This window comes from Carassius carassius, chromosome 45, assembly GCF_963082965.1.
Source record: "Carassius carassius chromosome 45, fCarCar2.1, whole genome shotgun sequence".
NCBI lineage: Eukaryota > Metazoa > Chordata > Actinopteri > Cypriniformes > Cyprinidae > Carassius > Carassius carassius.
In genome coordinates, this window is record NC_081799.1 from 4,769,227 (window position 1) to 4,792,896 (window position 23,670).

The window sequence follows — 23,670 nt, forward strand, 5'->3', positions numbered from 1 at the left end:
AAACATGCCAGCAGATAATATTTGAGGTTATGACTAATATTGCTGGAGATGCATTTAGTGCTGCTGGCTCACTCAATACAGATTTGAAAGCTTGTACTTTACATTAGGAAACAAGCCTACAAAAAAAAAAAAAAATGTGATTCAAGAACCTTTGAAATACTTGGATAAACAATGATTCCTGGAACAGTGATACTTGCCTTGTCAGAGATATAAAGTTAATCCCTATCAATATCTTTAAAAAAAATACATAATGCATTTAATTTTGATTAACATTGCTTTAATGAACAAATGCAACCATACAAATAGCTGTGAATAACTTTACTTGAGGCAAACATTGTGTCTGTGGTTAATATATTCACTTTTGTTTGTGAAATAAGAAGCTGTGTCTGAAACTGCAAACTGCTCCTACATCTGATTAGAATACAGCTTTGTGACTGATAGGATAATAAAGTGTCCATTAAATACAGCCTTCAGAATCACACCGTATGTAATATTTCATCTGGGTATTTTTCACCAATACTTTTATCTTTTCACTATTTGTGTGAAAGGTGCTTTCATCCATGACTCATTTAGCTTTCTTGCATTAATGTGTGCTGAAAAGGCACAAAAACAGTGTAAAATTACAACCAAAATAGTGATTTATACAGGGTCACTATAGGACAGACTCAAAGATGACAACAGAGGATGTGGAACAACACATTGTATGTTTTATATTATGTGGCAGAAACACAACCAAAACAAACGACTGAGCCTTTATAGTGTCCACAAAAACGACTTCAGTAATGATGCTTTGATTTGTCTTACAGGATTCCCAAGAAAACACAAACAGGAGGGCCAGGAAAGAGTCACAAAAGAGACTTTGGTGAGGGGACAATTGCTATGAAGCTTCGCAAAGACATGGGATTGACTTGGAGATAACTTAGGAGACTTGGAGGGGACTCTGATGACTGGACAATGACTATGAAGACTCAGAGATGACTTTGGATCAGCTTGAAGATGGATCAGCCTGCCCATCTACTCCATAGGGTTAATGGTAAACAACCTGGGCTTGTTGTTCTCGACGGAGGCTCAAATCCAAGGCTCGGCTTGAGCTCTGACTTCAACCCCCCATTGCAGGACTAAAAAGAGAGAGAATAACTGAAATAGAGGAGGAGGTGGTGAGGTGAAGGGATGCCAAAAGTATTTTTGCTGGGATGGTGCAATGACTGCTGCTTATGTAGGCTGCAGGCTCTTAATGATGATAGACAGGACTGAATGATTAGGCTCCTCACAAACCTATGTTTGGAACTTCATCTCATGAGACTTGGAGTTGACTTTGGGGGCCAGACATTGATTGGCCAGAGTGGATCGGTGGAGTACTATGAAGAATCAGGGATACTTTTAGATTGAACTGGAGATGACTTAGGAAACTTCTAAGATCTCAGTGTAATGTAAACGCAATCCAGCCATCTTCTCTGCATTCACAGGTCGACATCACAAAAAAACCCACCCCCTCTCTCCATCTTCTCACAAGGAAGATGGAGAACACTCGTGTGGAGCACTAGTGAGAACCCTACACTTATCTTAGATTTGTAAAATGTCCCACGACTGAAAATGTTTTTCGAAAGACAACCCACTACTTCAGGTTGATTTTGCACCGGGCCAATTCTCTGCAGACTTATTTAAACATTGCATGAGAAAGAAAGATCCAATCGGTTATCCAGACAGAAAAGTCAGCTGATGTTGCCAAGTGTAAAGTTGCCGTGTTCTGATTGAGTGATGATCCGATCTGCTTGATTGTATCGTGGTGGTCGCATGTTAATGCCAAGTGTAAACACAGCCTTAGAAGACTTAGATCACTTGGCTCGGCTTGGAGCAAGGATAAGTGGTGAGGAGAATGCCTGGAGCTTCTGGTAGGTTTCCTTGTGCGTGTGTGTGTGTGTGTGTGTGTGTGTGTGCGTGCGTGTGAGTGAGTGATGTCACATGGTGGTAAGTGTTTACATTCTGCGGAAGTATGCTTGTTTGGATAGTTTAAGTACATTCACAGGCCTGCTTATGGTTTACTTGACTATGATTGTTCAGTGCCTGTTAAACAAAGACAAACAGAAATGTAGAGAATAGGTCGGGACAAAGGTTAAATGAAAGGCAGAATCATCTGAATATATCCAAATAATGACATACAGTACCATGATTTAATGTTACTAAGAGGTAGGTCTATGTATATATTTTTTTATAGTTTATAAAAGTTTTATACGTCACAGTCTGGATGTCATGTACGGAGCAAATTCAGGGCTTTCAGAGATACCAAATGTTTGGAAGTTTCACCATGACCACTTCCTCTTCCTGGTCTTTAAAAACAGCTGACATTAATTTAGTGATCAAATTCAACACCCTTATGGAAATATGATAATATTTTGTATTGATCAGTTGACTCATTTAAAAAATGATTATATATATATATATATATATTTTTTTTTTTTTTTTTTTTTTTGTCATAAATCATCATCTCAGGCAAATGTTATGGGGTTTCAAATCAAAATGTGACTTTCTGTTACAAAACAGGACATTGATTTAATATTTGTCCACTGTGGAGGACACCAGGACTTAAAGCATGTTTATTAGGCATTTAGTCAGACACACCAAGTGAATAGGGAAATAAATTATATATCAATATTATTATGAAGTATTCAGTATTATGATGAGAATTACAGACAATTATTGCTCTCATTATTGCACTTCTTTTTTTTTCCATTATACATCGTGTTCTAAAGTATCATTCAAGTGACATATGAACAGGATTTCGGTACAATAAAGAGACTGGTTTGGTCAATAGTTTGCTAGATCTTCTTAGGTAAATGGAAACCCTACTTAAAGAGGTTGTTCCACATTATAAAGCAAGTCACAGTTCTCATGAAATATGGCGAGGAAGAAAGATCTTTCTGAAGAAGAAAAGTATGAAACAATGCAATGTCTTGCAAAAGGCATCAATACAAAAAATATTTTGCAAAATGCAAATAGAGATTATTGAACCGTCAAAAGATTTGTGAGTGACTTAGAGAAGATCTTGGTCAGATGAAGATGCATTAAGGAAAGTTTCTGTCAAACAAATGAACTGTATTGTTATGGCAGCTGTAAAAAAAAAAAAGGTGTTTGAAGCTATTGGAGTCTCAAGATCCTCTCCATGCAGACTGACAGTTGTGTTAAAGCTGTCTTTCAGTCACTGCTAACTAAACCTCACAAAGAGAAACCTGCTCAGTGGCTATAGAAACACATGAAGATTTCTAAATAGTTTTATTCACTTACAAATGCTTATGTACAAAGGATGGTCCAGATATATGGATTTCTAATAGTTAATGAATGGCCATCCTATTCCAATGAATCTGCAACATCAGCAAGGAGGCTGGGTGATGATTTGGGTTGGAATATTAGGAAGTGAGATGTAAGGTCATTTACAGTAGAGTGTAAAAATGACTTCTGCAAAATATGTGGAGTCATACAGGATAACACACTATTCCATGCTGCATAAATACCATGGTGCTAAACAGAAAACAGAAAGTGTGTTTTTACAGCCACTGAGCAAGTTTCTCTTTGTGAGGTTTAGTTAGCAGTGACTGAAACACAGCTTTAACACAACTGTCAGTCTGCATGGAGAGGATCTTTTTTTTTACAGCTGCCATAACAATACAGTTCATTTGTTTGACAGAAACTTTCCTTAATGCATCTTCATCTGACCAAGATCTGTACAAGTCTCTCACAAATCTTTTGATGGTTCAGTAATATTTATTTGCTTTTTGCAAAATATTGTTTGTATTGATGCCTTTTGCAAGACATTGCATTGTTTCATACTTTTCTTCTTCAGAAAGATCTTTCTTCCTCGCCATATTTCATAAGAACTGTGACTTGCTTTATAATGTGGAACAACCTCTTTAAGTAGGGTTTCCATTTACCTAAGAAGATCTAGCAAACTATTGTCCAAACCAGTCTGAGATTGATACCAGTTACCTGAAATGAAGTGAAAAACATTTAACAAGAATTAACCCTTTAGGCGCCAGAGGTTTTTTCCTAAAACGTTCGATTTTGACATCTTAATTTCAGAAGGCTATATCTTAAAATTTATAAAAGATAGAGATTTTCTGTCAATTATACAAATATTAAGGATGACCCAATGTTTATGTAGGAATTTTATTTTCCCATCTAATTTGCATATTGTGACGTCATATGGGGGTGGCCATCTTGAATTATAGAATTTTCATGAAAAGTCACATGTTTAAATAATAAAATGCAGCACTTCTTTCCCCCCATAAATGTCCCTCACCTGTGTGCTATATTGCACAATACTGAATGCTCAGGTAAATAGTAAGTAGTAAACAAACTGTGTAAATCATTACTAATAAATGGTAGAAACAAACCGAATTCATGTAGCAGTTGGGATTTTCAATTTACTACATGCAGCAGGCACTCTGATTCCATGTATGGACCACATATATATTATTCATATGACACACACACACAAGTAGACAAGACCTGTTTAGTTCAAAACCTATGCCCCGTGTCACATCGCCTCTGCTTCTGCAATGAGCAGCGCGGCCAGATCTGCCTCGCGCACGCGCCCACACTCGGACTACTGTCAGTGTCATTGCGACTCCCCACCTTGCCTCCTAACTGTCCTATGAATACTTCGACCTCGTCTAACATACCCAGTGGCATTAGACAAAGTCTCCACTACAATACTGTCGCCGCAATTGCGGAAAGGCGCGGTCAGAAGACAAATATACATGTCTAGCGCGGTAAAAATCTCCCGCCTCGTCCCCGCAACAATAACACACCTGCTAATTTAATATATATATATATATATATATATATATATATATATATATATATATATATATATATATATATATATATATATATATATATATATATATATATATATATATATATATATATTGGTATAATATATGAATAATTTTTCTGACAAATCACGTGCATGTTAATAGTACACTGCTTATAAACTTAACTCAGAGAGCTGACAATATGTTTTCGATTATATTACACGCCACAGCGGAGCGCGCCTGCAGTGCGTGTGTGTGTGAGTGTGTGACGTCACGTCCCTCACACATCTCTCTATCCTCTCTGTCTCTCTGCGAGACTGAAGTCAAGACTCAGTGCTGCAGTTGTTCTCTGAGTAGCGGGACAGAGGTGAATTATTCCAGCTCACATCCGTGCAACTGCGAAAGAAATAAAATGAATGTTTCAAACATCCGTGGACTAAACCGCGCTAAACTACAATCGAGCCATCTGTCCTAACTAGAAGCGCCTGTGTTTTTAGAGCTTTTTTCTTACGTTTTGAGGAATTACGAGTGAGATTTGGAATAACTTTATTGGATTTCATTGTCACTGCTGCAAGTAAGTATCTAAAGTCAAGGTTAAATATCTGAAAATTGTAAATGAGATATGCATTTTTTTCCCATGTTGTTAAGCTTTTAATGTGATGTAACCCACATAAATATGTAATCTCAGCAGATCATGCACATTTCTGATCTCAGAGACAGTAACGCTTGGCAGTGTCCGATAGAAGAGGCAAAGGAACAGAAAAAAAGCATCATAATTCATTTCTAGCTTCTAATTGATGTAGTTTCCCCCTTATGAGTTCAGTTATGCATAAATTAGAGGATATAAATCAGACTCTTTCAAGGTTTGTCATTTTGGGTGTATGCATAGGTGCCACCCTGTTCCCAAAAGGTGTCAAACTTCAGTGTTTGCCCCAATTTACACCTCCCCCACTCTTCCACATAGACTAAACTCTCACAAGAAGATGATAAAGTGTACCTAACAAAAGGGGGATTGTTTTATACTGTGCCGTGGTACTGCTGTAACAACCCGTTCTGGTTTGTTGTAAATTTAGATTGATAGCAGTCAAACATTCCTGGCCCTTCTGGTCAGCTCCCAAAAAACACGCCTTGGAATAATGTATTCCAAACCAGGACAGAAGCAGATCAATGCACAGCAATCATCTTATTAAAGTCTTCTGACTGTGCTGTAAGCAGTGTGTAAGGAGTAGGTGTGTTTGGTCCTGGTCTGAGTCCACTGTGGAGGATGAACCTGAAAATCATCTCAGGGGCAAATTTATTTTCATTTCATTCGACTGAGTCATGACGTGGTCACACTGTTATGAAGTTGTAGTAAGATTGCAAATGAAACCACAGTTAAGCTGCATGATGACTGATATACAGTATTACAGAAATACCAATGTTAAACAAATAAGCTTTATAATCAAATTAATTTGATAGATTTTATTATTATAATTATTATTGAAGTTATTTTAACTTCTTTAGAAGTCAAAAGATTGAGCACACTTATTTATTTATTTTACACCAATTATTTTATGTTATTTCTATATTCTAACAGGAAATGACAGGAAATTGACAGGAATGCCATCAAATGGAAATACGGGGATGATGTATTGACCAAAATAAAGCCAAATCTTATATTTGAGCTTTCTGTAATGCAATCAGTTGTATTTAAAACTTTTCACTGGTATTATTTGTTTGACGAAAACATTCAAGGCGGGCCTCACCTAACATTACAATGCATGCATCATGAAAGTAAAGATACAGTGAAAAAATAGGTAGACTTAACAAGTTTAGTGCCAAGGTTTTCGGTCGGCTGCACTCGAGACAGAGACACGAAATGTGTTTATTGGCCTTCAATTTGCTGCAGTGGCGCTCTCTAAATAAATAGGTGGAATGAGCATGGCTGGGAGGTCCCGTGACTCCATCCAGTGCGTGGTGGTGCTCTATTGTGTGCTATTTTAATGGCCACCCAGTCAGCAGTATAAATATGACACACTATTTTGATATATGTGATCTTTTGAGGTGTGTGTTTCGTTGCTTTAAATATGTGAGGAGATGCAGACGTCAAAACAGTTTAGCTCAGCTTCAGCATGAGGTTCATTGATTTCTAAACTGTGTATTATCTTCGTAGGATAATGATTTGTTGTTGTGTTGGTGTCAAGCTGTTATCTTGAGATTGTTTTATGTCCTCGCTGGAGTTTACGGCGCCTAGTCTGGTTAGCTTCAAAGACAAACTCACAGTGTGAATTGTGGTAGGCTCTTGCAACTTTGTGATGACTTTCTTAGTTGTAGTAGTAGGGTGTATCACACAAAAATATTTCCAACTTGTTCTGTTTACGGCCCAAATTGGGAAGGAAATGCCCATAGAGTTTTTTGTTTTCATTTGTTTAGTTCTTTTGTCGTGAAAATTGAAAAATGAAAAGCACATTCTTTCATTACAATGTGTTTAACATGTTCTGATGTTCAAGATTTTCATAAATAAATAAATACATTTTCAATAGTGATTCTTTTTACTGCAATACAGCATTTTTAACAATTTTCAAGAATACATAAATAAATACATACCGTATTTTTCGGACTATAAGTCGCACCTGAGTATAAGTCGCATCAGTCCAAAAATACGTCATGACGAGGAAAAAAACATATATAAGTCGCACTGGAATATAAGTTGCATTTATTTAGAACCAAGAGAAAACATTACCATCTCCAGCCGTGAGAGGGCGCGCTATGTTTTCAGTGTAGACTACAGGAGCACTTTTGAGCATCATAGAGCGCCCTCTCGCGGCTGGAGACGGAAATGTTTTCTCTTGGTTCATTTCTTTCGGTTCATGTCAAATTAATTTTGATAAATAAGTCGCACCTGACTATAAGTCGCAGGACCAGCCAAACCATGAAAAAAAGTGTGACTTATAGTCCGGAAAATACGGTACATAGATAAGAAATGCAATGTTTTTTTGTGTGTTTTTTTGTTTGGTTGGTTTTTTATTTACTTTTTATAATTTTTTTTTTACATTGTAAATCCAATTTGTACTGCATACAACCCCAAAAAAAATAAAATAAATAAATACATACGTACATATACATACATAAAAAGCACATATATGTAATATTTTTATATATATATTGGGGGGTTACATTATTAAATTAATTTCATATTAACGTATTAATGTTAATTTAATACGTATTAATTTAATACGTATTAACATGACGTATTAAATCAATGAAATAAAAATATTTATTTTGATATAAATTTCTATTATAGTAATAAAAAAATCCACATTGTTTTAGTGAATAATGAGGGAAGAGTGCATCTTTATATTTTTATGCAAATGATGGCATAAAAAGCCTACTGTAGGTATCAAAAACTCTCTCTTTATATATTTACTGTATGTTTGTGTGTGTGTGTGTGTGTGTGTGTGTGTGTGTGTGTGCGTAAAGGTTTGTTCAACCTTATTTTGGAAATATGACCTGGTTTTGACTGGTGTCAAGGGGTTTAGTGTTTTTTTTTTGCATTAAAATATGTACCTTATGTCTCACATGGCATAAAGTCTATATAAGATGTTAAGTTAAAACATATGGGTTTTGAAGTGTGCAACCCATATGCATTTCTGAACACACCCATACACAACTGTGACACAACTGTGAGCACAACAGGCTTCATGGAAAAGAGGGAAACGTGGGTTTAATAGTTCAGACGAATGCATGAAATCACCATTTGGCTTCTTCCTCAAGTTTTCTTACATTGATGTCATTGAATACTCATCTGCTATCATTTTAAAATAACATATCAAATTCATCATAAGAGATCACATCCGTTTTCATAGTGATGTATGTCCGGCCTCTTGCTCCCGTGTGTGTATATACATGAACTATTTGGTTAGCCCACTCAAAGCCTCTTCATATTCAAAAATATTGGCCTAATTGTTACTGCCATGTTGAAATGTGCTCAGTTATGAATAACTAATTCAACTTTGAAGACACCCTAATAACATTACTTTCAAGTCAGGTCTGAAGTTGGGTGTTTGATAGAACAGTGAATAACACAGGAAATCTCTCATCTCTTGCTGTTGTTTGGGGTGCGGGATATCAAGAGAGTTTAGTTAGTATACGTTTTATCCTACTTGTAATATCATTAAGAATGAAAACCGAGTAAACAATTTGGAAATCGAAGGGTGAATCAGATAAAAGAACCACATCATGTGAGCTAAAAGTAACTAAAGTACAATAACAAATGCAGCTGCTGAGGTGAATCAAATATATATATATATATTTATTTATTTTTATTTTTTTTCTTGTCTGTTTTAAGTAAGATAGAAAGTCATGTGGGTTTCAGACGTGGCTGGATATATGAATATATCTGGATGAATTATTGCTTTAATAGAGACAGATGGATATTTAACAGGATTGGCTCTGAATACCGCAAACATATAGCCTTAAAACTGAACCCCTTTTACCCAATTTATATCGGAGGGCTGCCATTTGGAAACCACTTGTATTTATCTAAAGACCATGTACAGTAAAGGATAATGTGGAGAAATGAGTAGGTAGCCTAGACCCCAAAGTAATGGAAAAAACCTGTTAAATCATCTTTTATCCTGTTTGCTTCATCTAACTGAGATTGCCAACTTTTAAACACTGAGTTTCATAATGATTTGAGCAGCCATCTTGTGGGAATCATTAGGTCTGATGATTGTTTTGTAAGAAACTTCCAAGGAATATGAGAGCACCAGGTGCAAACACTTTTCTACCGTGACGTGTTCAGGAAGATAGTGCCACCATGCACTGCTAAACATATTCTAGGAGGGGTTTCATTCACCAGAATGGCGTGAAACAATTTCCATGTCCAAAACTTAAAATGATTGAACCATAAAGAGCCAAATGTAGATTTCATCTTCTTGACTTTCTTGAGAACTGCAGGACTACAGGTGCTTCTAAAAAAAATTAGCATATTGTGATAAAGTTCATTATTTTCCATAATGTAATGATAAAAATTAAACTTTCATATATTTTAGATTCATTGCACACCAACTGAAATATTTCAGGTCTTTTATTGTTTTAATACTGATGATTTTGGCATACAGCTCATGAAAACCCAAAATAATGAACTTTATCACAATATGCTAATTTTTTGAGAAGGACCTTCATATGCTTGAGTTGTGTGGTACCACACACAGTTAAATGCTTGCCAAAGACATTTCCATAGACGTGTGACCATTAAGTCAGTGTAGGTCTCTGTGTTCCAAAAAATTATGTTATCATATATAGTTGCATTACAGACCTGTCTGATTTTTAAGCTGAATGAACTCCAATCAGCAAGGTACCTAGGCTGACCAATCTGGTTTTAGAAGTAGCAGCAGAAATGGAATAATGGAGCTTTTTTCCTTTTTATATAAAACATATGGTGAAGACCAGACAATAGTGGTTCTGATTTTGCCAGACTTGCCAGTATGATGGGTCTCCACAAAAGGATGTGAAAAGCAAACAAGGATGTAACAATAAAGAGTTAAGAAGAAACATTTGTGTAGGACATCCACAACTCTTCCTTGCCCGTGTGGAACTGTCTCTACAGACCCAGAGAGTACAGTTTTTGGCATGCCAAATACGCTCTATTTATGTGGTTACAAGAGGGGCAGCTGCCTTCTTTGGATTGGAGCCCTGCTGGGCTCCATCTTTGTGGCATAGCGTGCCATCAGACTAACCAACTCCATGCCCTCAATTGTGTTGTGGAGTGCTGCCACCAAGAGACTTTACTTTGGTATTGCTATAGTCCAGGGGTGTCCAGTCCTGTTCTCTGAGGACCACCTTCATGCAGAGTTTAGCCCCATCCTGCTCCAACACACTTTCTTTGGAGACTGAAGACCTTGATTAGCTGGTTCAGATGAGTTTAATTAGGGTTAAGGCTAAACTCTGCAGGACTTTGGTTGTCCCGGAGCAAGGTTGGACACCTCTGCTTGGCACATGGGAGATACTCCAAGATATGTTGTTTTAAGAAACCATTATGCTGACGGTAAATTTAAACAACAGTATACTTTTAGCGAACATCTCAATGCTGTACATGCTTCTGAGATCATTTAATATACAAATATGTGTATACTGTCTGTGCTGCATGCTTTCCTGTCATTAATTACATCTCCACTTTATACTATGAATCAGCTCTCCAGTGTCCCCATGTTTTTAATCGGTTTGACCTCAACAGACTGAACAGGAGAAACGTACCAGAGAAAGAAGGTGGTGCCCCAGAGCCACGCTTACCTATTCCATAATCGCCACAAACCAATGCTAGTCTGAAGGTGTTTACAAGCCAGAATGAACTTTTCTGGAAACCTTCAAACTCCCAAAATGAACTCCAAATAAACTTTGTTTTGGACTGATTTGAAATGCTGCCACACCAGTTTGTCCGTCCGTTTCGCCTGAAGTAAAAATGGGGGTTTTTATGCTGAAGAGCAGCTCTGCAGTTGCGGTTGTCTCTGCTGCAAACTAGACCTTATAGTGGTTCATTTTTCATTTCCATTTTTTGCTTACTTCTGAACAACTGTTGTAAGGGGTACTACAAACTAAATGACAATTTAGCAAGTTTGTTGGCTTCAGGTTTAAGTACATAAGGCCAATTAGTGCAAGACAGGTTATATTTTCCCATTTACACTTTCTTGTATTCTAGAGGAAGATTCGAGGACACCTAACATCAAGTGCCGAACTGTCACCTCAAGCTAATAATAGAAAACCAGAGAGTCAAACTGCCCAGAGTTCTCAGCAAACTTCAAAACCATTTCTCAGCAGTCCATTGACATATATGTGGTTTAGAGACACTAACGTACTTTAGTTTAGTTTAGTTTATATATATTTATATAATTTATTTATTTTTATTTTTATTTTTTGGGGGGGACCTGTGGCCTAAGTGTAGCCACCTTGTGTTTTGGGACTGAGAATGCTTCCAAAGAACCAAAGCTGGTTGTCGGTGGTGGTGATAGATCAGTAAACACGTTCAACAAAGCAGGTCCATACTGCTTTTGTGTCATTTATGCAGTCCATCTGTAATTTTGTAGTCTCTGCCTGAGGCTGTGTGTAATCATTGTGATACTTAAATACATTTGAAATCAATTATTGTAACTTTTACACGAGTCACTTTCCAGAAAGGGTATCTGTTTTCATAGGCTAATGCTGTCAGGGAATGCCCTTTAAGTGTGCTCTGAAATATTTTGAGGCGTGTTTGGACCTAAGGGTGCTAGACACAGCAGGTAAATGATACCATTAGCACATCTGCAACCAGGTCCAAGTTGAACCTGAGGTCCAAGTCCATAGCAGGAAGACATGCCAAAACAGCTCCTATGACACTTGTTTTCGAACAGGATTTAGCATCAAAGAGCAAGCAAGCTTGTAATGTTCAGACATAACTTCCTCTAGAAACTCAGCAATGTCTAACAGGGTGATATTCTGTAGCTGATGTAGAATTATGGTTTCTAAAAAGTGTATTATGGAAATTGATGTAATTCTATCTGAATTTTCAGTCAGTGTAGCCTATGGGACATTATTATATTATTATAATTTTTTTTTGTACTGTATCTTTAATGCTGAATGACCCTCAAAGTTTGTGAACATGAATTCACCACTCCTTTACCTGAGTTCTTCATTCTTCCTGGATTGTTAACAGCTTGCAGATGCCTGGCTATGGACATAAATTAGCATCATTCTGCTCTGAATCACATTGGAATATTGCCTATACACCAATGTTAACAGTTTATTCTTTGTATCAATCCAGTTTGATTGCTTTTTTGACAGTATGGGTGCAGAACAATGCCTGCATTGTTTTCTTAGACAGGCAGGGGACCAATACCAAAATGGATTGAGGCTGGTACTATTGCTCATTCCTTAACCTCATTCTCAGAAAGTTTTCCTGCACAGAATTGATTATGCATATTAATAGTACTTTATATTGTTGCCTATGATCAGAGTCTGGTTGATTTTCTGGAAAGGTGTTGGCATGAACACTCTTCTATTCAAACTATTTTATTATTTAGATATGCTTCCAGGATTGTCATTAATAAATCATTTCAATTTCAATTTTATTTGTATAGCATATTTACAACAGATACCAGGCTGACAAAAGTGCTTTACAGAAGAGCAAGAATTTTACCCATACACAGAAAACAGAGCTGAGAAAAATTTAAAACCACCCATTAAAAAAATTAACATCATAGTAGTCAATACACTAAGGAAAACAAATAGGTTTTTGGCAAGGACTTTTAGCCTAACGCGAGGGACCCCCAACAAAGCCTGGTCACAGAATCGTAGGCTTCTAGATGGAGTATAAAGAAGAAGAAGTTCAGATAGATAGACAGGAGCTTTGTTATGTAGGGATTTATATACAAAGAGAAGAATTTTAAAATCTATTCTCTGACAGATTGGCAGCCAGTGTTGGGATCTAAGAATTGAAGCGATGTGTTCATGTTTACGACACTTTTAAAGAAGTCTGGCTGCAGCATTTTGGACAAGCTGAAGTCGCGCAATTTGAGATTTAATTTAATTTTAGACAGTAAACAAAGCTGATAGAAACTGGACCCAAAAACCGAAGAAATATGTCTATCAAATTTTGAATGCTGGTCAACAATAATACCTAGGTTCTGCACCCATGAGGATCTAAAAACAGATAAACTGTCTAGCTCAGGGCTTATACTCTTATAGGTCACATTTGGACCGAAAACAATTACATCAGTCTTGTCCTCATTTAGGAAGAGGACATTTTGGACTAGCCATAATTTAACCTCCTTTAAACATTGGAGAAGAGAAGTAATCACAGTGAAGTTGTTTTTCTTGATTGGTATATAGATTTGAGTGTCATCTGTGTAGAAATGAAAAGCCCAGAGGTACCATGTAAAGAGAAAATAGAGAGGGAGCTAAAATAGAGCCTTGTGGAAGGCCACAGGACAGAGGAGCAGGGAAAGAGTAAAAATTACCCAACTTCACTAAAAACTTTCTGTCAGATAGGTATGATTGGAACCATTTTTTTAGATCTACCCAAGACTCCAATCTAGATAATAGTAAGGAGTGGTCTATGGTATCAAAAGCAGCCATTTAATCTAAAAGAATAAGAACATTCAGAATCAGTGGAGAGGTAAATATCATTTAACACTCTCAAATGGGCAGACTCAGTGCTGTGAGCAGACTTAAAACCAGATTGAAAAACCTCATAAATACAATTACTAGTCAGAAAGTGTTGAAGTTGATTCAGCACAATTTTCTAAATAAGCATGATAAAGCATGTAATTCAGTGATGGATGTATATTGAAACAACATTGGTAGCAAAAAATATTTGAACATGTAAAAAAGAAAAGAAAAAGAAAAAAAAAAACAGCAAAAATGGCATTATTGCATGACATGAAATATTTTAGAGAAAAGATACATTTGAAGGATCAATTGGTAAATGAAATACAATTTAAAGGCAGGGTAGGTAATACATGTATAAACAACTTTCTTCCAAATTTGTTTAAACTTTCTATATATATCAATGCATAATTAAAATGTAAGTACTCTGATAAAAAGAGTATAAAAATCGAGTGACTTTAGACCGTTTAATCTGTATTAAACACAGCTCATTATTTCCATTTCGGGACGAAACATAGGATTGGCTTAGGCGACTGTCACTCTCTCGCAACCATGGCAACCACCCTTTTGCCACACATGACCTGCCCATTTGCGCGCGCACGTTTGATATGAGGAAACAGCACGTTTGATTCAACAGGCACGGATCCTAGGAATACCAAAACAATGGCAGAGAAACAGCAAGCAAAATTCACAGTACCAGCCTATGCAGTTACTGAAGGCAAACCAGGCAGAAAAAAGAAAAACAGTAACAGTACAAGAAAAGGCAATGAAACAAAGAAATAAAACGCGAGTTAATATCGGCGTGGCTTTCCAGCGATGGCGAGAACTGAGGGAACTCAAGGGGCTGAAAAGTGACTCCTTGATGGCTTTATTTCTGCTGGACAGGTAAATCTTTCTTTTTGTATTTTGATCATACATATTTTTTTCATGAAGCATGTGTCATTAGCACACGTAGCTGCGTAATATAGCTAACATAACATTACTTAGCGAGCCGTAGTAGAGACGATAAATAATCTATAGGAGCCCAGAAGGGAGGGGGTGGAGTGAATGGAAATAATGAGCTGTCTTTAAAACAGTCGTGAGAGGTCTACAGTCACTCGATTTTTATACTTTCTTTTTCAGAGTACTTACATTTTAATTATGTATTGATATATAAATAAAGTTTAAACAAATTTGGAAAAAAAGTTTTTTATACATTTTTTTACCTACCCTGCCTTTAAGTGCAATATAATTTATATATACTTCCTAAGAATAAGTGTTTATTATCACCAGATGTTTCCTTGAGTAACGGTCGTGCGATGTGGTTTTAGCAGTAGACACTGTGAAGCTACAATGTTATCAAGTGCACTCAGCCAAAGCCTTTCTGGAATTTCCTTTCCACCGTCTTTATCCATTGAGGATGGTTGCTACGATAATGCTGAAACTGTGGCTTTGAGCATTGAGAGAGGAAATTCAAAGACATTTGTGCACAGACTGCTCTTGTTCATTGCCTTTAGTTTAGAGAGATCAGAGGCCTGGGGCAATATGATAAAACACATAGACACACAATGACAGGATCTGTCTGTCTGTATCCCAGCACTATGGACCAGTGTGTGGTGATGATTGGTTTAGAAGTACACAATAACTGTGGAAAGGTCATCCGCACTCGCTTGGCATTTGAATTCTAAACAATTGATAGCATGCTGAGCCTGAGATAGCTGAATGTGAGCAGAAATTTTATGAATGGCTAAAATAAACTTGTACTGAAAATGGTTCAAATGTATTTATTTATTTAATTGTTTTATTGTTTTATTTATTTATTTAAAAATTACTGTTATGATTCTTTACTGATACTTGAATAGTACTTTGCATGATATTTGAAGATTGACGTCCTAATTCATTTTAAAAGGATAGTTCACCCAAAAATGAAAATTGGATGTTTATCTGCTTACCCCCAGGCCAGGGCATCCAAGATGTAGGTGACATTGTTTTTTCAGTGGAATGCAAATTAAGATTTTTAACATAAACCGTTTCAGTCTTATAACGGAGGTGAATGGGAATCATGTCTAAAATATTCAATAGAAAATTAATAAATAAATAAATAAAAACATAGACAAAGAAAAACCAAATTAAACCCTGCAGACAATACATTGATGTGTAAAGACACAAAGTGATCAGTCTGTGCAAGAAACTGAACAGTATTTATATTGTTTTTTCCTCTCATTCACACAATCTGAACTCTCCTGAGCGTGTTCTCAGCAGCAGGCTCGTGAAGCATCTTTTTCTTTTTCTTGCTTTACGCAGATCCCAGACCCATAAGTGCATTACCACCACCTATCTCTCAAATGGACCACTGACACTCTATCTACAATTTCAATTAGGAGTGTCAATTGTCCACTTGAGAGATGAGTGGCGGTAATGCACCTATAAGTCTGCAATCCGCCGTAAAGCAAGAAGAAGAAAAAGAAGACGCCTTACGCGCCTGCTTGAGAATGCCCTCAGGAGGACGTGCTTAGGAGAGTTCGAACAGTTCAGACATTGCATGAAACAGAGGAAATAAACTATATAAATACTGTTCAGTTCCTTGCACAGAACAATCATTTTGTGTCTTTACACATAAATGTATCGTCACAAGCTGCAGCGTTAATTTGGTTTTGTTTGTGTATATATTTTTTAATATTTTTATTGTATGTTTTAGTCTTGATTCACATTCACCTCCATTAAAAGACTGACAGACTGCAACGGTTTGTGTTAAAAATCTATGTTTGTGCTCTACTGAAGAAACAAAGTCACCTACATGCCCTGGAGTTAGGCAGATAAACATCAAATTAAAATTTTTGGGTGAACTATCTCTTTAGCTGCTCGGAAAATAACAACCACTAGATTACTCAAAATTTCTGCTTTGGTAAATTATGACAACATTTTCAAAAAGACTTTTTTTATAACGTTATCAAAATGATTCTTAAAAAAAAAAACAATTGTGTATATATATATATATATATATATATATATATATATATATATATATTTGAAGAATCATATATATATATTTGAAGAATCATTTTGATAAAGTTTGGAAAACAATGAAAAGTGATTACTTCCATACACATACTAAGGGATAAATTATCTTGCAATACCCAAATGAGGCCTATTTCCTGTGCTGGGTGTTTGGGGAGGAACAATCTGAAAATTCAGTCTTGCACTTCCAGTATGTGTTAAATAGTTAGTTTTGAGAGTCAGAATGCCATTCTACAGACAACCATTGTGCCTGTTTGGGTGTTTATGAAAGCTGTCGTTTTTTATGTGTAATGTGCCTTTCTTGGTCAATGTTATGAGGTAACATGTTAATAAAACAAAACCATATGGAAATTGCATGCTATAAAGTCAATATTTTATGACTTTGAAACATCTCACTGGGTTCTAGGACATACTTTGGAGCTAAATGTTAATCTGTCTTGTTGTTCAGAATAGAGACATTGTCGTTACACTTTATTTTACAATCTGTACATTTACCTGTACTCATATGGTACTTACCAAAGAAAATATTGGATAATAGAAGGTAACTAAATGGGAAAATATTAGGTTTTGGGGTAGATTCACATGTATTACCAAGTTATTACATTTACTATAACAAGTGCATGAATTTTAAATGTTTGTGTGCTTGGTCACAGAACATACATCAATGTTTTATTTCAGAATAATTCAGTTATTGTGTCTATGGCTCTAAATCAACTGGCCTCCATGTTTGTGCATGTGTATACTTTGTATACTTTCAATATCAAATTACAATCCATAAATTATGCAAAACTTTAAGCCATGTGTAACTTTCATTAGACTTCATGCAATATTGAAACTCTGAAATGATTTTTTTTTTTTTTTTTTTTCAGAAACATAACCTTTCAGGATGGATGACGGACAATGCTACTACAATGAAACCATAGCCTTTTTTTACAATCATAGTCAAAAGTATCTGGCCACAGAATGGAATGCCGTAAGCAAGCTAGTGATGGGACTTGGGATTACAGTATGTATTTTTATTATGCTAGCTAACTTGCTTGTGATGGTGGCCATCTACATCAACCGCCGATTTCACTTTCCAATCTATTATCTAATGGCTAACCTTGCGGCCGCTGACTTCTTTGCGGGACTTGCCTATTTCTATTTGATGTTTAACACGGGACCCAATACGAGAAGGCTAACGGTCAGCACATGGTTGCTTCGCCAAGGCCTCATCGATACGAGCCTTACAGCCTCAGTTGCCAACTTGTTAGCTATAGCCATTGAGCGCCACATAACTGTGTTTCGCATGCAGCTCCATACCCGCATGAGCAATCGACGAGTAGTTGTAGTTATCGTCATCATCTGGACCATGTCTATCATCATGGGCGCCATACCTAGCGTGGGCTGGAACTGCATCTGTGCCATAGATACTTGCTCCAACATGGCTCCCCTCTACAGCAACTCCTACTTGGGTTTCTGGGTAATCTTCAACCTGGTTACCTTCGTGGTGATGGTCATTCTATATGCCCACATATTTATGTACGTACGTCAGCGAACCATGAGGATGTCTCGGCACAGCTCGGGCCAACGGCGGAACCGGGACACTATGATGAGCTTGCTGAAAACGGTCGTAATTGTATTGGGTAAGTTCTGCTTTGATGATTCAATAGTAAAGTCTTTTGGGCTTCAAGGGCCAGTGTCTTGAAGAGTTCAGCTCCAACTTTGTCCAGCACATTTGTCTGGACATTTACAGTAATACCAAAGACCTGGAGTTACTGGTTCAGTTAAAGATTTTAGATAAACTATGTAGGGTATAGTGAGGCTCAACGAGCAGGATTGGACACCCCTACTCTAGCAGAGTAGTTCCCAAACTTGGTCCTGGAGCCCCCAACACTGCACTTTTTTCATGTCTTCTTAATCAAACTTACCTGATTCAGGTCATCAGGTCATTAGTAGAGACTGATATAGGGGTGAAAGACAAAGTAACATGTTGATTGTGCAGTGTTGGGGGCTCCAGGACCAAGGTTGGGAACCATCCCTGGGTAGCCAACCCTGCACCTCGAGGGCCTCTATCCTGCAGACTTAAGTTCCAAGCTGCTTCACAACACACTTTGCTATAATTTTCAAGTAATCCTGAACCCCTTAAGGGTTCGATTTGGGTGGGTGCTAATCTCTGCAGGATTGTAGCTTTACAAGAACAGGGTTGGACACCCATGATATAAATGTCCCCAAAGCTAACAGACAAACACTAAACTAAACTAAACTAAACTAAACTGTAATTTTGATGTTGTTGGGTATAAATAGAAAATATCTTTTCATTATTTTGGAGCAAGCTAAGATTTGAGTCATTTGTTTCATGTGTTCGTAACCGAGCCCGTATTCTTAAAGATTCTAAGTATCCTCTCAGAGAGCATCTAATTTAGCTTAAAAGTTTCTACATAGGAGTTATAACTTAAGAGCAATTCAGGACCAATCTGAGAGCAACTCTGAGCGAAGAAAAGAGAAAAACTTTCATCTTAGTGAGGAGGCAGAGCTGACCCCATTTCTACATATGAAAGCTGATTTATAATTCTTCATCGGACATACGCTGTAGCCTCTACACCGTAAGATCATAATAATAATAATACCTTACATTTATACAGCGCTTTTCTAGGCACTTAAAGCGCTTTACATTGTCAGGGAGTATTTCCTCATCCACCACCAGTGTGCAGCATCCACCTGGATGATGCGACGGCAGCCATAGTGCGCCAGAACTCCCACCACACACCAGTTTACTGACAGTGTAATGAAGCCAATCAGCGGATATGGGGATTGTTAGGAGGCCATGATGGTCAGAGGCCAATGGGTGAATCTGGCCAGGATGCCGAGGTCACACCTCTATTCTTTTTTCGAAAGACATCCTGGGATTTTTAATGACCACAGAGAGTCAGGACCTCAGTTTAACATCTCATCTAAAGGACGGTGCTTGTTGACAGTATAGTGTCCCCATCACTACACTGGGGCACTAGGACCCACACAGACCACAGCGGCAGTGTGGCCGTAATTAATGTAGTGATTAATTTCTGGTGCTATGGCATATTTAAACTTTGTCAGAGATGTTAACATGTCTCTAATAACATCGGTCACAAACATGGTCACTGCACAATCTAATGTGTAGCGTCTTATTAACTCACTGTCATGCATTGTGTGCAAGTATGCATATTACAAGAATGTTCTTAGAGTTGTTTTACTAGGACCAACTCTTAGCACTAAGATTTTTCATGAATACAGGCACTGAAATAATGTGTCCAAAAAAAGTGTTAATTTTGTTGTTGTTGTTGTTAACAAAAACTATGACAAGCTTGTTGACAAGCTTTTTTACATTGACTAAAAGGAGATGATGACGAGATGAAAATAAGGTTAATAAATGATAACTGTCACTATCATGCACATTGTGGAATGCTTTCCTTTGCTGCTCTATAAACCTAGTGAATACTAAGGAGACCATGGTTTCTGTGAACTGATTATTTTGTAGACATCTTTTGAAAATGAAACAATTGCGTGAGTTTGAGGAAGACAAAATTTATTAACTTTTTTAATTATTTTTTTTTAAAGGAAGTCAGAGTTGCATTAATATATATATATATATATATATATATATATATATATATATATATATATATATATATATATATATACTTTTTTGTTTAAAAAAAAAAAAAAACTAATTATGAGAAGTGCCCTTTATTTCACTTGAGCCCCTGCCCCTCAAAATGTCTGTGCACGTACCTGGTAGTGTAAATGTATTCCAGACATACTATATCTGTCATGTAATCTACATCATAAATTTATGAGCTCACTGTCCTCTTTCATGGCCTCATGGGCTCCATCAGATGCACATCCCAAGGAATTGTCTACAGTTGTGTTGAACAATTGAATTGTGTCTACAAATTCAGACACATTACTCATGTCACATATTTAGTTTAGCCTACTGTATGGTAGGGAAGTAAGCATATTTGGACACATGGATGGTCAATTCTCACACTATTCTACTTGCAGATTATATCTACATACAAATTACATAATTTCCTTTATTACAATGGTCCAATCATTAGCAGATGGTTTCAAACCACAATGACTTGTTCAACAAACAAAATGTCCACACTCATTTTTAATATTATTTGAAAATGATGGGAAACCTCATGAAAGTCAATTCTCTTGACTATCAAGTATTTTTGGGGGAAAAAAATTAAATGATCATTAATCGTGTTTTGGTCTACCACAACGATCTACATTGTAGATATGAGCATCATGGAGTCAAATTGCAGATTTTCTCTGAGAATATGTCCTTTAATGATGTCACTATGACATAGAGGATTTGCTCCTGGGATCAAATTGTTCTCTCCGATTTCTGGTCACACTCATTGCCGTTTTGGCGAGGTTCCATGTGTCAGCTTCCTGTCAAAGTCCTTCAATGCTAGTATACATTTAAGCACCAGGATTTAAGTTGTGATTTTAAACCACCAAAAGCCTATACATATATAAGCAGCTTTACCTAAATGCTACGTAATATTTACCCTTCATTCGACTGTGCCAATTTCAAGTCGACAAACAATGTAGCCCTTGAGTATTCTACAGCTGAGGGCCTGTCATAGTGGTCTTGCGGCCAGTTCCACTGTTTGCCTTGCACTGTATCAGTGTCATCCTTCGCCAGCTCCTCCAGTGAAGCCTGGCCTGGATAAAAAAGGAACCCAGTCACGGTGCAGCATCCCGCTGCACAAACACTGTGCAGGAAACAGTACTGTTGTTGTTTGGTTATCTTCAACCTCTGCAGAGAATGGAGAGCGAGGGGTCTGGATGAAAGCACGGTTTGTAGACTGTGATCTCAGCCTGAGTTTAGAGATGTATAACTATCAATACCATGGCAATTACAGTGTGTAATAAATGTTTAAATAATGTAATCCTTCAAATTATATTACAGTACTATAATGAGACCAAAATTAAAAAAAAAAAAAAAAAATATATATATATATATATATATACATAAAAATTTTTTTTTACAAATATTAGCGTTGCATACACATTGTAGGACGTAGCAGACACTTTTATCCAAAGCAACATACAAATGAGGACAATAGTAATAGACTAGCAGTAATGCTCATGAATCTTTGCACTGGCTTTGATCAGCATTCACCACAAGATATAGAAGCTAACCCATGCAGCAGGAAGTGGTTAGGAAGTTTTAAAAGACAGGCGTTTTAACATGGTTATTTTAGTACTTGTTGGACATCAGCATATTATTTGCCTGCTCTGTCTGCATGAGAGCATATTGCATTTCCAAAATTATCTTTAGTCCACTGCTTGTCAAGTCAAGTCAAGTCAAGTCTGCTTTATTGTCAATTTCCACATGTACAGTACATACATACAGAGAATTGAAATTGCGTTACTCTCAGACCCCCGGTGGATACAGATAACATTAACATTAAAGCCTAAAAATCTAAATCAACTATAAAATGTAGATACAACTATACAATAAGGGAATGTAAAAAAAGACGCATAATAAAATTAAAAATAAAGTTAAATAAAGCAGCGAAAGGCAAATGGTAGATAGAGTGCAAATCAATGAAGTGCAGATAAAACATTTTTTAGTGCAAAAAAAACGGGGGGTGGGGGGGGGGGGTTCATAGTTCAGTGGTGCCTGGGGCAGAAGAGGGGAGGGGTGGCAAGTTCGGGAGCGAGTTCAGCTTCCTGACAGCCTGGTGGATGAAGCTGTCCTTCAGTCTGCTGGTCCTGGCCTGGAGACTCTGCAGTCTCCTCCCTGATGGCAGCAGACTGAAGAAGCTGTGATGGGTGGATGGGATCACCTACAATGCAGAGGGCTTTGCGGGTGAGACGTGTTCCATAAATGTCCTGGAGGGAGGGGAGAGAGACACCAATGATCTTCTCAGCTGCTCTCACTATACGTTGGAGAGTCTTTCGGCAGGACGCTTTGCAGGCGCCATACCACACAGTGATGCAGCTCGTCAGGATGCTCTCGATGGTGCCTCTGTAGAAGGTGTACATGATGGGGGCCGGGGCTCTGGCTCTCCTCAGTTTGCGGAGGAAGTAGAGACGCTGTTGTGATTTCTTGTCTAATTATAAATCACTTGAACTTATGTCAGTGAGATCAGGCAACACTGATGACCATTGTCACTTTAGAAATTCAGGTTTCCATGTACTATCCACCAAAATGAACTTCCCAGGAAACCATGAGACACTGTATCTCCTCACATTGTTTCAAATAACATCTGCAACCTAAAATGAAATCAGTTCTGTGGCTTCTCAAAAGCATGACTCATTCATTGTTGAGAGTTACTCAAGGGCGTATGAAGTATATTTGAATAACACAGTTACAGTGATGATGAAATCATTGGAACGGTTGCCACTCCTCAAGAAAACAAGAATCGGGACTCATGTGCTGTAAAGCAGCAGGGCGTTTCTTTCAGAATAGATTTTGCCAGTGTTGGCTTTTAATTTATCTGCTTTTTGCCTTATCAGCATTAATGGATCACATGACATGCATACAGATAATAATTAAAAAAATAAACATGATTTTGTAAGTAAATTTTTCAGTTTTTCCCCCTCATGATAGTTCCATGAATGCAGTGACCATCTTTAAAAATCAAAACAGATTATAATAAACTTTCCACTGCATTTCCAAACTGCATGCATCACATTAAACATTTTTTTTGGTGGATTTACTGCATCTGGCCTCTTGTGAATCCAAGAAAATTGTAGATCA

The 23,670-nt window shown here is 37.1% G+C and overlaps 1 protein-coding gene across 1 annotated transcript in view; it reads left to right on the forward strand.

Moving 5' to 3' along the window:
• The first annotated feature begins 5,118 nt into the window (after nt 1–5,118).
• Nucleotides 5,119–23,670, forward strand: part of lpar1 (lysophosphatidic acid receptor 1) — a 32,969-nt gene continuing 14,417 nt past the window's right edge. The window contains exons 1-2 of the mRNA XM_059538827.1: nt 5,119–5,385; nt 17,798–18,553. Coding sequence (XP_059394810.1) covers nt 17,815–18,553 — 739 coding nt within the window. The 5' untranslated portion in view covers nt 5,119–5,385; nt 17,798–17,814. The remainder of the gene's footprint in view (nt 5,386–17,797; nt 18,554–23,670) is intronic.